We start from the raw sequence: 16,005 nt of genomic DNA on the forward strand, positions 1-16,005 counted from the left end.
TATCTGCCAGGTGCCATTCTAGGTACTAGGAACACCAGCGAGTAAGAAGGACAAGGTTCCCATTCTCATGGAATTTGTATCCTAGTTGGGCAAGACAGACAATAAACAAAGTACTACAAATATTTGCGATAATTTCAGATGGTGAAAAATGCTCTCAAGACAATCAAAGCTGATTCATAAAGCTGTGTAAGAGAAGGTAACTTTTGATCCGGTATTTGAAAGATAAGATGCAGTCTGCCATAAGAAAATCTAAAGAAGTGTTCTTTGGTAACAGCAGTACGAAGGCCCTTGGCAGGAATGAGACTGGTATATTTCAGAAATGCAGAGGAGCATAGTAGGTAAGAGGTAGACATGAGTCAGATCACCTAAAGGTCTTAGACACCTAGAAATATACATTTTAACTGCAAAATTAAGCCATTAAATTAAAGTGTCTAAAACAAGAAAGAAGTAGGATCTGATTTTCCTACAAAAGAACTGCTAGTTCAAAGGGTGTGTGCAATTTAAGTTTTGACAAATACTGCGAAAATGACTCCAAAAGCTTCACCTACTTTTATTCCTATCAAAAACATATGTAGGGTGCCTGTTTCTCCAAACCTTATCAACACTGGATGCTGCTTTAAAATCTACGCCAATAGGTAAAAAGTGGTATTAACTCATAAATCTTTGCCAATAGTGAAATGATGCAAATTTGGGTCGAACTTTATTTTACTCAGGTGTATATCACAGTGATTGGGTGTTTATACATTAAAGAATAACCCCCACAATAACTCTAGTTACTACCTGCCACTATACAAAGTTGTTACAACTTTGTTATTATTGACTATATTCCCTATGCTGAACCTTATATCCTCATGACTTATTTATATAACTGTTAAGTTTGTACCTCTTTATCCCCTTTACCTATTTTGCCTGTCCCCTAAATCCTCCCTACTCTGGCAACTAACACTTTGTTTTCTGACCCTATGAATCTGTTTCTGTATTGTTAATTCATTTGTTTTGTTTTTTATATTCCACATATAAATGAAGTCATACAGTATTCATCTTTCATTTATTTCACTTAGCATAATAGCCTCTAGGTCCACCCATGTTGTTGCAAATGGCAAGATTCCATTCTTTTTTACAGATGAGTAATATGACTGTCTGTGCGTATACACATCATATATACACATACCACATCTCACCATATATGTATGTGTGTGTGTGTGTGCGTGTGTGTGTGTGCACCACATCTTTGTCCATTTATCTATCAATAGAGAGTTGTTTCCATAACTTGGCTATTGCAAATAATGCTGCAGTGAACACAGAGGTACATGTATCTGTAGACAAATAGCCCAGAAGCAGGATTGCTAGATCGCGTGATATTTCTATTTTTAATTTTTTGAGAAATCTCCATACTGTTTTCCATAGTGGTTGCACCAATTTACATTCCCACCAACAGTGTCTGAGGGTTCCCATGTCTCTAGTTTATCAACAATACTTGTTACTTTTTGTCTTTTTGATAATAGCTAATCTGAAAAGTATGAAGTAATATCTTATTGTGGGTTTTTTGTTACTGTTGTTCATTTGCTTGTTTTCCTTGAAGCCAATGACTTTATTCTTTTTTTTTTTTAAGTTTTAATTTTAATCATCTGGTACTCATCACAAAGGCACTCCTTAATCCCCATCAACTATTTCACACATCCCCCCACTCACCTCCCCTGTGGAACCACCTGTTTGTTCTCTATAGTTAAGAGTCTGTTTCTTCATTTGTCTCTCTTTTCTTTTCTTCTTTTCTTTCTTTTTTCTTTTTTGGCCTTTGCTAGCTTGTTTTGTTATTTATTTATATGTTTGTTTGTTTTTAAATGTTTATCTGTTTACTTTTGAGAGAGATAGAGAGCACAAGCCGGGTAAGGGCAGAGAGAGAAAGGGAGAGAGAGAATCCCAAGCACAGTCTGCACCGTCAGCGTAGAGCCTGACATGTGGCTCAAACTCACAGACTGTGAGATTATGACCTGACCGAAATCAAGAGTTGGCCACTTAACGAACTATAAGCCACCCAGGCACTCCTGTTTTGTTTTTCAAATTCTACATTAAGACTGAAAACACATGGTATTTGTCTTTCTCTGACTGACTTATTTCACTTAGCATTATTCTCTCTAGCTCCATCCATGTCAATGCAAATGGCTAAATTCCATTCTTTTTTATGTCTGAATAATATTCCATTCACATCTTCTTTATCCATTCGTCAATGGACATGAGCTGCTTCTATATCTTGACTATTATAAATAATGCTGCTATAAGCACTGGGGTGCATGTATCCCTTTGAACTACTGTTTTTGTATTCTTTGGCTAAAATAATCAGCAGTGTGACTGCTGGATCGTAGGGTAGTTCTGTTTTTAACTTTTGGAGGAACCTCCACACTGTTTTCCACAGTGTTTGCACCAGCTTGCATTCTCACCAACAGTGCACATAGGTTCTTTTTTCCCCACATACTCACGAACACTTGTTTCTTATGTTTTTTATTTTAGCCATTCTGACAGGTGTCAGGTGGTATCTCGTTGTAGTTTTGATTTGCATTTCCCTAATAAGTGATGGTGAACATCTTTTCATATGTCTGTTGGCCAACTGTATGCCTTCTTTGGAAAAATGTCCATTCAAACCCTCTGCCCATTTTTTAATAAGGTTGTTTCTTTAACACTAAGTTGGGTGCCTTCTTGATATATTTTAGGTATTAACCTCTCATTGGATGCATGATTTGCAAATATCTTCTCCCATTCAATAGGATGTCTTTTAGTTTTGTTGATGGTTTCTTTCACTATGCAAAAGCTTTTTTGTTTGATGTAATCCCACTTATTTATTTTAGCTCTTGTTGCCCTTGTCTGAGGAGACTGGTTCAAAAAACATACAAAGACTATTGTCAAAGAGCTTACTGCCTATGTTTTCTTTTAGGAATTTTATGGTTTCAGGTCTTACATTCAAGTCTTAAATCCACTATGAATTTACTTTGTATATGGTATAAGACAATGGTCCAGTTTCATTCTTTAGCATGTAGCTGTCCCGTTTTCCCAACAACATTTATTAAAGAGACTGTCTTACCCCATTGTATATTCATGCCTCCTTTGTCCCAGATTAACTGGCCATATATGTGAGGGTTTATTTCTGGGCTCTATATTTTATTCTATTGGCCTGGTATCTGTTTTCATACCAGCATCGCACTGATCCTTTTAATGTGTTGTTGAATTCAGCTTGCTAATATTTTGTTAAGGATTTTTGCCTTTATGTTCATTACGGATATTGGCCTGTAATTTTATATTTAGGGTGTCTCCGGTTTTGGTATAAGGGTTATCCTGGCCTCGTAAAGCATGTTTGGTAGCATTCATTCCTCTTCAATTTTTCGAATAATTTGAGTACAGATACTAACTCTTGTTTAAATGTTTGGCAGAATTTATTTGTGAAGCCGTCTGGTCCTGGACTTTCATTTTGTGGAGTTTTAAAATTACTGATTCAATTTCATCACTTGTAATCAGTCCGCTAAGATTTTCAATTTCTTCATGATTCTGTCTTAGAAGGTTGTGTTTCTTGGAATCCACTTCTTTTAGTTTTCCAAGCTTTTTGGAGTATAATTTTTCATAGGCTCCAACTTTATTTTTACTTTCTTTATGCTAAGTATTTCTCTATAATTTCTCTATATTAAGAATTTGCCATGACTACTGAAGATAGGCCAGGTAAACAATATAAATAGAACAGTCCTATTTATGACAAAATGAGACAATCTAAACACATAACTTCCCTTTAGCATGAAAAAACTATAATGCAAAATGACAGTAGTTTAATATTTATAGTATTTTACTTGCTGTTTCTCTTTTTTCTGTATAAAATCTACATACCAATAAAGTTAGTTAGTTCCATTATCTCTTTCTTGCAATGCAAGGATATTTAAAAGATGATGAATATACCTTTGCACACTTGGGTGAGTATATGAGTAAGATTCTCAATTCTTAGAAGTGGATTTGGTAGGACAAAGATATTGTACAGTTATAATATTGATAAATATAGCAACACCAGCCTCCAAAATCTTCGTTATCTATTTCTATTCCTACCAAAAGTGCACCAAGTAGAACATCGTGGTGTCTTTTACATTTCCAGTTATTTTCCTCATCCTCTACTTCCTTAAGTGAGATGTTTCAATCTCTATAATTAACAACGTAGAAGTTGTGAGATATGGATAATTATTTACTAAAGCAAGTGTAAATTATTAAAGTAAAAGATCTTAAAAAGAATTTGGTGTACTTTTATTTGATCAATTATATTTATTCATTTGATATAAAACTGATAACCTGATTAGATGAAAGACACTAATAGAACTAATTTCTCAAACTTTCTTGGTCTATTCATCTATAAATCTTTCATAATAGAAGTTAACATATGTTGAGACACATAAAAGGTACTATAAAAGTAAATACTACTACTAAACAAAAGAAAAAATTGAAATTTTAATACTTACAATCATCCAGATCTAGAAGTGAAACATCTTTGGTAAGAGGATTTATATTTTGTTTTGTTTTGTTTTCTTTCTCCTATAAAATAAATAATTTAATTACTACATGTTCTTATAAAAAAATCAATGAAGTAGTTCTTAATGTTTCAAAACAAACAATTTTTCTTCTGCTTAGTCTTCCAAGAAAAAATCAATCAAATTAAGCTTTCTCTATGGTTATATGGACTGTATTTTTTATTTATTTTATTTTATTTTTCTTTCAACTTTTTTTTCTTTCTTTTTTTTTTTCAATATATGAAATTTATTGTCAAATTGGTTTCCATACAACACCCAATGCTCATCCCAAAAGGTGCCCTCCTCAATACCCATCACCATCCTCCCCTCCCTCCCACCCCCCATCAACCCTCAGTTTGTTCTCAGTTTTTAACATGGACTGTATTTTTTAATCAAAATTTTTATTTCAGTTAGCATACAGTATTTCTTCTCCACCATGCAAACTATTACCTTAGAATAGTCTGTTTAAAGATTATAAAGGTCCAATAAATAAATAAATAAATAAATAAATAAATAAACAAACAAATAAATATAGATTATAAAGGTAAGAAGAAAGAAGAAAATTTGAAGGTAAATAATTATTTTATGACCCAACAACTTTTGCTAATATAAAAATATAAAGTGGCTCTTTGGTAAAAAGTCTACAAACATGTTGAAAATAATTTTTAAACAAGTTAATTTAAGAAAAAGAATTTCTCAAACAATATAAGCTTAGGTCTGAAATTGTCAAGAGGCTTGTGATAGATTAGCTTTTCTAAGATGTAGTCTGTGACAGACATTGTACTAGGTACTTTGTATTTGAATAGTGAGTTGCATCAGACTTCTTCAGCCAAAGGTATTCAGTAAAATCTACATATGACATTTTCAGGCACTTGCTCTTTAGGGAAGAAAAGTATTCATTTACATTCTTTACTGTTTTCCTTTGGGGAAAATAAGTATTTCAAAACATATCTGCACATATGTAGGGTTTCCTCCACCTCAGATCTGCTTATTTAATCTATCTGTATTTTTGAAATATGAACAACTGTGTATTAGAAAACAGTATCTCTAAGCCTGAGTATTCAGAGTTTGGTCAAAGATTCAGAAAAGATGTGTTATACACACACACACACACACACACACACACACACACACACACAGACACACACACACACACACGTGTGTGTGTGTGTGTATTATATATACATATATGTATAATATATATAAAATATATAAAATATATAAAATTTATAATAAATATAAAACACACACACACACACACACACACACACACAAGTACAGTAATGAATAGCATTATAAACAATTAAAGACCAACAAAGATTAGGTTGGATGTATTTGGATCAAAGTTACTTATCTTTAAAATCTATACTTTTTACATTAAGTTTTCTCAAATTAAAACTTAAGTTTTTGCTAAAATGTTTTTGTTCATTTACTCAATCATTCATTCATCCAAAAGACATATATAGAGTTTTAAACATATATCAGATTCTTTGCTAAGAAAAGGAAGTAATAAGCCAAGACAGACCTAGTCCTTGCCTTCAGGTAACTTATAATCTTTTTTTTTTAATCACTTCTTTTTTTTTTTAAGTTTATTTATTTATTTTGAGAGAGAGAGAGAGAGAGCAAGAGAGAGCACAAGTGGGGAGGGGCAAAAGAAAGAGAGACAGAATCCCAAGCAGGCTTTGCCATCAGCACAGAGCCCGTTCGTGGGGCACGAACTCATGAACTGCAAGATCATGATCTGAGCCAAAACCAACAGTTGGAAGCTCAGCCAGCTGTGCCACCCAGGCACCCCCAGGTAACTTATAATCTAACAAAAGAGTTTACAGCTTATATGTATGAATTATTAGAAGTTTTTTTGTTTTTTTGTTTTTTTTTTTTTTAGAGAGAGAGAGGGCGTGGGCAGGGCAGGAGCAGAAGGAGAAAGAGACAAAATCTTAAGCTGAGCATGGAGCCCTACTGAGAGCTCGATCTCACAACTGTGAGATCATGACCTGAGCCGAAATCAAGAGTGGGACCCTAAACCGACTGAGCCACTCAAGCTCCTCTACAAGTTTTTTGAAGTATTCCTCTAACCATAGAAAGGTATCACTAAAGCAAAAAGTACACTACCATCATTTAACATCTATACCATGCTAGAACTCTTACACAGTGCAATACATCAAACTGTATGTTAGGTAACATTTTAAAATGATCTTAAGCAATGCTAGTTTTCTCCTTATGCCAAAACTCAAAACAAATTATTTTCAAGTATCAGACAAGAATACACATTAAAACACTAACTAAAAACATCAGCACTGGTTTCCTTTATGAGAATAATTATTTCTGCCAATGAAAACTTTAAATTATCTAGATGGGTTTTAATTTTCACTCGTTATTTTTAAAAAAGCAAAAAATATTTGTCCTTCTCTCCACACTTCAAACGAATAACAATTTCCAGGGTTGGGGGAAAAAACAGAAGAAATGTTAGTTTTGAAGCTGGAATTTAAAGTGGAAATAAACAAAAACAGGTTCAGAATGAAAATGCCATCTCAACTAGAATATCATTCCTGTGGAGAAAGAACATAACAAAAAGAGCTTAACACCATGTGACTTATCAAAATACTATGCTGAGTACAATGGGTATAGCTTCTCCTATAATCCACGATGGTGCATGATTGTCTTTATGGAACTGTAACCTTACTACCTGAAAAATTAGAAACCTATCAAATCAAGATAAAGTTAAAACTGGAAACAAGTCTATACCTTATTTTCTACTTCACGGCAAAGAGTGTGTAACAGTATCTATTAAGTACACATCAGGTCACATACAGCATAGGACAGAGCTGCATGTGAAATTGACATAATCTCTTATTAGAAGTCTAAAACAGGAAGAAAAAAGGCTCTCAAAAGAACAGAATTTCATTGACTTTCTGAGAACAGCAAATAACCGGTGACTGAAATACAACATTAGCAATAGATAACGGTCATTTCTACTGAATTGAAAAAGCCTTGCATTCCAAATCAAGGCTATAAAAAGCTTTGTGATGTGTTTGGCATTCCTCTCTTATATTATATTTCATTTTTCATTTTAAAAAATCCATAGTAAGTTCAAAACATTTTCATACTTAAAGGATCTACTATAAAAATAAAAATCTGAATTCTAAACAAAGAAGTTAAGAGCCCTATTCCATCAAACATTTCTCCATTTGCAATTCATCTTGGTAATAGAGACAGAACCTGGGTAAATGCATATAGGACTTGAGGCAGGAGATTTTTCTTGCTCAATGCATAATTCATGTGCTCCGCCTGCAAAGTGTGTAAAATGAGAATTTCACACCGCAGCATGAGCCATGGAGCTGCAGAGAAAAGGCAGATGAAATCATATTTTACTGTGTGAATTTTATTTCTTACCCTCCCAATATTTATACAAAACCATCATTGACAAACCAAACACACTGACAGATCACCCACTGTTTCCATTGTGTTAGTACTTGAGAAGAGATCAGGCAGAAAGATAGACAATTTGTTTTTGTATATTTTTTTTAAATAGAGGATTAGGTTTTTAACAGCTGAGTGACTGTATTAGACTTTTATAAGGACAACAGTAACTGATCTTAAAATCTCACTACAAAAATACCTAGTTATCAATTCATCACCCTCAAATCTCCATTTTGTTTCTATGGTATTCGATTATACACCTCAACACATCAACATTGTCAAAATAAAATACAAAGTCACAGGGTTAAGAAACTGATTTCTACTTAATATATTTCATTTCAAATAATAAAAAAAAAAGATCCTGGAAATACTTATTAAGCTCAAATAATACAAATAAAAATATGTAATAATATATCTGTAAAGATTTTTTCATGTATTATGCATGTTCATTTCATGCTGATTAAAAAACAAAAAGCAAGTCGAAAAAAGATCTGAAACAACAAGCGCCAAGCATGCTTCCTAAGAGGAAACCACTGTAAAGAAGATTGAAATTTAAAAACTGTAAAACAGGATAAGTGGTATATAAAGTTTGTCAAACTCATATTGTACTTTGAAATCAACAAAAATTCAAGGCTAATTTCTAGCCTCGCAGGGCAAGATATTTGCATGAAATATTTTCAGTTAGAATTACCAACCAAGGACAATATAATGATTCTCTTGCCTTCAAGTCATCTAACAAATTTGATTTAAGAAATTTGAGGCTCACACTTAACACTGGCCTTTAAAACAAAAGTACACTGCCAGTAAATTAAGAATTCTTTTTAAGTGAAAAGAAGTCTAAACTGTTAAACAAATCTTCCCTATTAGATTGTATTTACTTCAATAAGAAAACTTCTTAATGGTCTTCACTTTGATTTAAAGATTTCAAGTAAAGCGAAATGATATTTCTGTTCTGAAGAACTTAAAATATAAACTAAACTAGGAACAACATAAATTGAAAGAGGCAAGGCTTTGAAATGTTCTATAATAGTGTACGATATTCACAGAAGTTCTATAATTGCTACATACATAAATACTTGTAAAAACACAAGTAAAACTTGTTTTCTATTTCTCAAATAGGGCAGAAAACCAATCTGAAAATAGTTTCTCTCTCTCTTATCCATGATGTTTCACAGCACAGGCCAGTTTTACTTTATCCCCAAGAATCTTTCATATGGTAGATCTTTTACTAAGGCATATCTTAACATTTACTAATGTCTGGACATAGTTATAGTAACAGTGGCTGGTCTGTAGAGCACTTAAGATATTTAATCCCTCCCAAAAACAGACTAGCAAAGTTTTATGAGCTCCACGTAACCTGTAATAAAGATAACTGACAGCATCTCAAACAATGCTATGTATATATAGTTTTGTTTTTCTTCACTGTTAGTACATATATTAATTGCAATTTTGATTAAGATAATTTTCAAATATGAAAAGCTCTTAATAGGGAATGTTAAGTGCAAGTATGTTACATATATTTACTTTCATTGATAAATTATGCTTTATACAGTTTATATAATTAAAATGTTAATATATTTACAAAGAAAATACACAGAAGTTATACACAATAAATTACAATCATGATTTAAAATTTTTATCATTAAAAAATTAAATTTTTATCATTTAAATAAAAGCTTATTTAAATCTTTAGCAGTTGGTACACAGACACTGATGATATAATCAGAACTATTATATCAGTTAAGGCATGAAGAATGAACTAACAAGCTGATGTGGAAATAACTATAGTATATAGGAACACACTAATACATAGCCTTGTTTTAAAAACATCAAAGCATAGATTCAGTTAAAACAACTCAAAAGCCTGGTAACTTAAGAAAAAAAAATTTTTTAATGTTTATTTATTTTTGAGACAAAGAGAGACAGAGCATGAATGGGGGAGGGGAAGAGAGAGAGAAAGACACAGAATCCTTAGTCGGCTCCAGGCTCCGAGCTGTCAGCACAAAGCCAGAAGCAGGGCTTGAACTCACGGACTGTGAGATCATGACCTGAGCTAAAGTCGGATGCTCAACCGACTGAGCCACCCAAGTGCCCCAAAAAGCCTGGTAACTTAAAAAAAAAAGTATTTTAAATGAAAGTGTGACCATCTGATTAACACACAATTTTAACTACAAGTGGAGTATAACTCAATTATACAGGTGAAAAATAGGATAAAGCGATATAAATGTGAATCTCTTTCTGATAAAATGCATTTTACATTACTGATTTCTCTTCCCACTCTTCTTTGTTAAAAAAAAAATGGTTCCCTTTACACTGTGTAAACCATGGGCAGTCACTTAAAATTTATAAAACTATTAAAAGTAATTTTGTTATAGGTATTATTTGGAGCAAAAGAATCATTTCATAAAAAGAGTCAGACTTAAAATATTTCTCTATCAAATACATTTCAGAACAGAACACCTACCAATAAAAATATGCTTGCCCATCAAAATAATTGTCACTGAAGAACAAGATAATTTTCTTTGGTCATTACTGACAATATCTGATCTAAAATGAGGACATCTTCCAATCAATAACAAACATAATATCAGAATGTATGACTATATATAGTTTTATATCTTATGGATATGCTGGGGCACGGTGTTCAATGACAAACACTTCAAGAACAAACAATTCACCAGTGGCTCGCACTCTTTTGACTATCTTTACACCATTCACTGAGTAATATTTTCTCATTCCAAGCAGTCATTCCCAACTAGGAGAAGTGGAAGGACCATTCTTTGATATAAACCCACTTTCTCCTCAGCTTGTATTTTCTATAATAAGAGAAATAGTACAAAAGGAAAAACAAAGGACAGAAATGGGAAAGCATACAGCATATTAAGAGAACTACAAATATGTAGTCTCTTGGGATTAGTATATAGGGACCACAAAGACAATTGAGACTGGAAAGGTAGGTTTGGACATGCTAGCCTGCAGAGTTTTTACCGAACCAAGACGATAATGGGGCACCATTATGGGTAACTTTAACATTAATCTGGCAGCTGTATAGAAGCACTGGGTTGGGCAAGTGTCTGAGGATGACCAATGGCAATGGTCTATGAGTTAGGTAATGAAGAGCCGATCTAGTATGGTGTAGCAGGAAAGGAAGAAATAGATATGAGAAATAATACAGAGCATCTCCAAGACTTGGCAACTGTGTAAACATACAGGATAAAGGAGGAGTCAGAGATAAATTCTGGGGCTACAGATGTGGGAAAACAGAAAGAATGACAGTACTAAATGGTAGAGCAAGTGTTCCTCTGGCTATAATGGATTGGGAAGCCAGCAGCTTCTAAGAGGTCTAAAAATTTGGTTTGAATTTGTAAAGAAAAGTTAGAGCTGTTATAGGGACTTAGAGATGTTATTATGGAAACATTTCACCTAAATGTTTTAGCTGAAGCCATGGGAGTTAATGAGTCTCACAACAGGAAAAATGTAGAGAAAAAGACTAAAAAATATATTGATTCACACTGATTAATATTTTTGAAAAAGTGATGTGCACCAAGCACTAACTTTGGGGCAATGTTCACACTTGAATGTCATAGGGGTTAAAAAGTAAAGCAATCAAAGGACTAAAAGGTCAAAGAAGTCAGAAGAAAAGGGATGCGAAGAGTTTCAAGTAGTTGGGGAACAGTCACATAAAAAGATCAAGGAGAATATAATAAACAAGAGAAGGTCACTGAGTTTGGGAAAGATCATGGCTGACTTTTCAGAGAGCAGTATCTGTAGGAGGTGATAAGAATTGAAACCCATCTAACAGGGCGCCTGGGTGGCGCAGTCGGTTAAGCGTCCGACTTCGGCCCGGTCATGATCTCGCGGTCCGTGAGTTCGAGCCCCGCGTCGGGCTCTGGGCTGATAGCTCAGAGCCTGGAGCCTGTTTCCGATTCTGTGTCTCCCTCTCTCTCTGCCCCTCCCCCGTTCATGCTCTGTCTCTCTCTGTCCCCAAAAAAATTAATAAACGTTGAAAAAAAAAAAGAATTGAAACCCATCTAAAAGGGACTAAGAAATAATTGGGTTAAGAGGTTGTGGACGAAGACTACTTAGATTATTTTTCTAAACTCTCTCACACACTCTTCTTCCTCTTCCTAGTTCCTCACCCGCCAGATGCCAGGAAAGACTTGAGTACTTTGGTTGGCAGAGGAAGAATTAGTTCGTGGAGAAAGAGATTAAAGGTGCAAAAGAGGCAGATGATTATCAACAAATCAAGGCCAAGAGTAATTTAATCTTTTTCCTGGCTAAGTGGGTAGGAATTGCTTACTCAGAGCTACATTCAAAAGAAAAGGCAGGTAAATAGAGATTGTATATTAGATAGCAGAGAGGCAGAAGATGCCCACAGTGGATGGCAGCTCAGTCTTCTCCAGAAAGGGGTCATAGTTGGACATTAACTTACAACTTGAATGGTATAAAAAGTCAGGAAAACACAGGAGACATTAAGAGTTAAAAAAATTTCAGTTCCTTTCTGCATTGGTGTTCTATAACTCAAGTATTTTTGGTTTCGCAGGGAATTAATGTTCGTTCATGTTAAAAAATGTTAACACTGTTGTTTTATATTTATATAGTATTATATGTACTTTTTATTTATTTACTTATACTTTATATACTTTTTATATATTTATATAGTATTATATATACTTATCTTTCATATTAGATTTTTTATAACAGCACTTGAAAGTAGTAGAGTAGGAATTAGCATTTCTACTTTATAGATGAGGAAACTGAAGCATAAAGATAGTATCTTCCAAAAAGTAGAACACTATATACCTCATAGGACACCATAAAATAAATTGTTCTCAAAGCTATATAATCAAGGTACCTCTAAGGCCTCATCCGTGCTCAATATCCCCAAAACACACTATCCAAGTTAAAGAAAAAGAAGAGAAATAGTAAAAGTATAGATTTAGTCTAGATGCAGATTCAAGGAGTATGAATTTTCAGCACTAACAAACTGACATGCTAAATTAAGGTAAAGCACACACCATCTGCCTTCATTACTCATAATCTAGACCAGAAGCCACAACACTTGGTATAAGGAAGACTTCTATAATTACAGAGTTGCCCATTATCTGAAAATTGGTATACTTGTAATTGCATGGTATATTCCAAATTACTCAGAAAGGAATAGTAAAAAATAGTTATGGTGGCCTCAAGGTGGAGAATATTCCAACAGATAAATTAAAACAATCCTATCATCTATTATAGACAGCAAAAGACATTAAACATGGAAAAAATAAGCCATATACACAAAATACATGGACATAAAACTATCAAGAATGTGAGTAAAATCTGAATTTTTCAAGAGTCTTAGCTCATTGCAATACTTAAAACTTTTATACTAATGTTCTACAGGAAAATATTTTCAATTATTAAGAGACTTAATCTGATCACTGAAAGTGTATGACAAAGAAACAAATTGAAATGCTAACCTGGGATACCTCTGTAGCTTTTTGTTTTGTTTTAATTTTTTAAAAAATATTTATTTATTTATTTGAGAGACAGTGAGACAGAGTATCTCAAGCAGGCTCTGCACTGTCAGCACAGAGCTCAAAACCGGGCTTAAACTCACAACTATGAGATCAAGACATGAACGTTTAACTGACTGAGCCACCCAGGTGCCCCTACCTCTGTGGCTTTTTAATGCAGTCCTAAAACCCTGCTTCTAAAAAACAAAAAACAAAAAACAAAAACAAAAAAAACCCTACTTCTAATACTATGTAGGTACTAAAGTCTACAGTTTTTTAACTTTAACAAAACTTCGTAAGAATAATGCACTTTAATTCTACCCACTCGATATTCATTGATTTCTTGTGTGCTCATTTTTTAAAACACTGATTTCTTATTCTGGGCTGTACTTACTGTCAACTTCTAAAGCTCCTTTATTTTAAATAACATCTTAAACTTTAAAATATATAAATATGAAATGAATAATTTAACATAAGTAATTTAATGTAAGTAGGAAATGGGAGGACATCAAACTCACTATGTGGTAAATTTTTATATGAGGCCAGAGTAATAAACATAAAAATCTCAAAGATTTTATGTGAATTTTTGGAAAATAGAAATCTTAGATTATATACTATAAATAGATACGTTTTAAACATAAATTCACATTTAAAATAGGTTTAACCACATGCAAGAATATTTGCAATAAGGCAAGACAAAAACTAGCCAATTTTTAAACATGCTTATTCTTTTTTTATTTTTTAAATATGCTTGTTCTATAATAATAAATCTCTGGATGGGAGAAGCAATTATCTACTTGAATGAATTTATTTTTATCCTTGGCTACTCAGGTGACTTATTAAAAAAATTCAAGTTAATAGAAAAAATAAATGAGGAAAATATTAGGTTAAAAAACAGAATTCAATAAAAGGCAAAGTTTTGCCCACATATTCAACATATGGAATAATACAATATATACTTATAAAAAACTACTACATTTGAAGCCTAGGATCAACATGATCCATTTATAGGAAAGGAGTAATAATTAAAAATCAGAAAGATATGTATAAGGTCTGAAATTAATATTAATAATTACATTTTTCAATTTATACCTTTTTAAAGATTTTATTTGTAAGTAATCTCCACACCTAACATAGGGCTCGAACTCACAACCCTGAGATCAAGAGTCACATGCTCTACTGACTGAGCCAACAAGGCACCCCTCAATTTGTACTTTCACTTTTTACTGCTAAGCAGATAAGTTTCAGTGTTATAAATGTGAATCAGAAAGCATTATCATTCTATTACATAAGTCATTCCTACATTTGTTTTTAAATACATGGCTACTGTATTTTTTATTAACTAAAGAATGTATATCCTTTAATTAAACCTTTAAAAGTATTCTATTACCCCTAACACCTATTTTTAAAAAGCATTACTTGTCTCATTTTCTCATGTATATACATTTGTATCACCTTGCTCAATACTATTTCTGTGACTTCCTTTTACTTTCCCCTTCGTGAAAGCCTCTGTTGTCACATTCTAGTTCAGAAAAAAAAAAGGGCCATAACTCATAACATTGAGCTCTGTAATTACAGTGGCAAAGGATGAGATTAAAAGTTTCTAACTCTTCTGTAGGGCTGAATTAAAAAGGAAGCAATTATCTAATAAAAAAATAATAAAATCATAGGTGTGGATGAATGAAGATGGTATTGATTTGTTGTCAGTGATAATGTTACATTTCTTTCTCAGTTTCTTGATTTTCAACAAGACACTTTTTTTCAGAAATACTTATTCTTAATTGGAAAAAGTCTATGAGAATACTTACTTTCAATAACAACAAATGTGCAATCTCTTTCTTACCTTAGTGACTTTTCTGGATTCAGATTCACTTTCAGATTCTGATTCTGATTCAGAATCTGAAGAACTTTCTTCTATTGAACTAGAATCAGCATTGGAAGAATCTGAAGTTTTAGATTTTTCGTTTTCGTTCTCCCCATCTTCAGAATCACTATGAATAACAAATTTCAAAATATCAACTTTAAATCCTTTATATAAACAAGTTTAAGTAGTTTAAGGAAATCAAATGGCGGGGCGCCTGGGTGGCTCAGTCAGTTGAGCGTCCAACTTCGGCTCAGGTCATGATCTCATTCATGGTTTGTGGTTTCGAGCCCCACGTGGGGCTCTGTGCTGACAGCTCGGAGGCTGAAGCCTGCTTCAGATTCTGTGTCTCCCTCTCTCTCTGCCCCTCCCTCCACTCAGGCTCTATCTCTGTCTCTCAAAAATAAATAAACATATAAATAAACAAATAAATAAATAATCAAATGGCAAATTGGTGCTATATGTCCATTTTGCCTATAAATCAGAACCTTTATTAGAGAAGTATATTTCACTGAGAACCAATTCTTTTTAGTATATAAAAGATAATAAAAATGGTTTTAAAATTCCAGAACATATCAATAAAATAATAATAAAGGTAGTATTATCTATAACCAAATATATCAGAATCCATTCAAAATCAATGATATTACCATGTCAAACATACCTCAAACGCAAAAGGTCATAAAACAAC

At 33.0% G+C, this 16,005-nt stretch overlaps 1 protein-coding gene across 4 annotated transcripts in view; it reads right to left on the bottom strand.

The window, feature by feature from the left end:
* The window catches only part of AP3B1 (adaptor related protein complex 3 subunit beta 1), a 261,409-nt gene that overhangs the window by 74,183 nt on the left and 171,221 nt on the right, over positions 1 to 16,005 (bottom strand). For all 4 annotated transcript variants that reach the window (XM_047853236.1, XM_047853230.1, XM_047853242.1 and 1 more), the window contains 2 exons: positions 15,297 to 15,444; positions 4,485 to 4,557 (listed from right to left, as the gene is read on the bottom strand). In XM_047853236.1, coding sequence (XP_047709192.1) covers positions 4,485 to 4,557; positions 15,297 to 15,444 — 221 coding nt within the window. The remainder of the gene's footprint in view (positions 1 to 4,484; positions 4,558 to 15,296; positions 15,445 to 16,005) is intronic.

Source organism: Prionailurus viverrinus, chromosome A1 (assembly GCF_022837055.1).
Source record: "Prionailurus viverrinus isolate Anna chromosome A1, UM_Priviv_1.0, whole genome shotgun sequence".
NCBI lineage: Eukaryota > Metazoa > Chordata > Mammalia > Carnivora > Felidae > Prionailurus > Prionailurus viverrinus.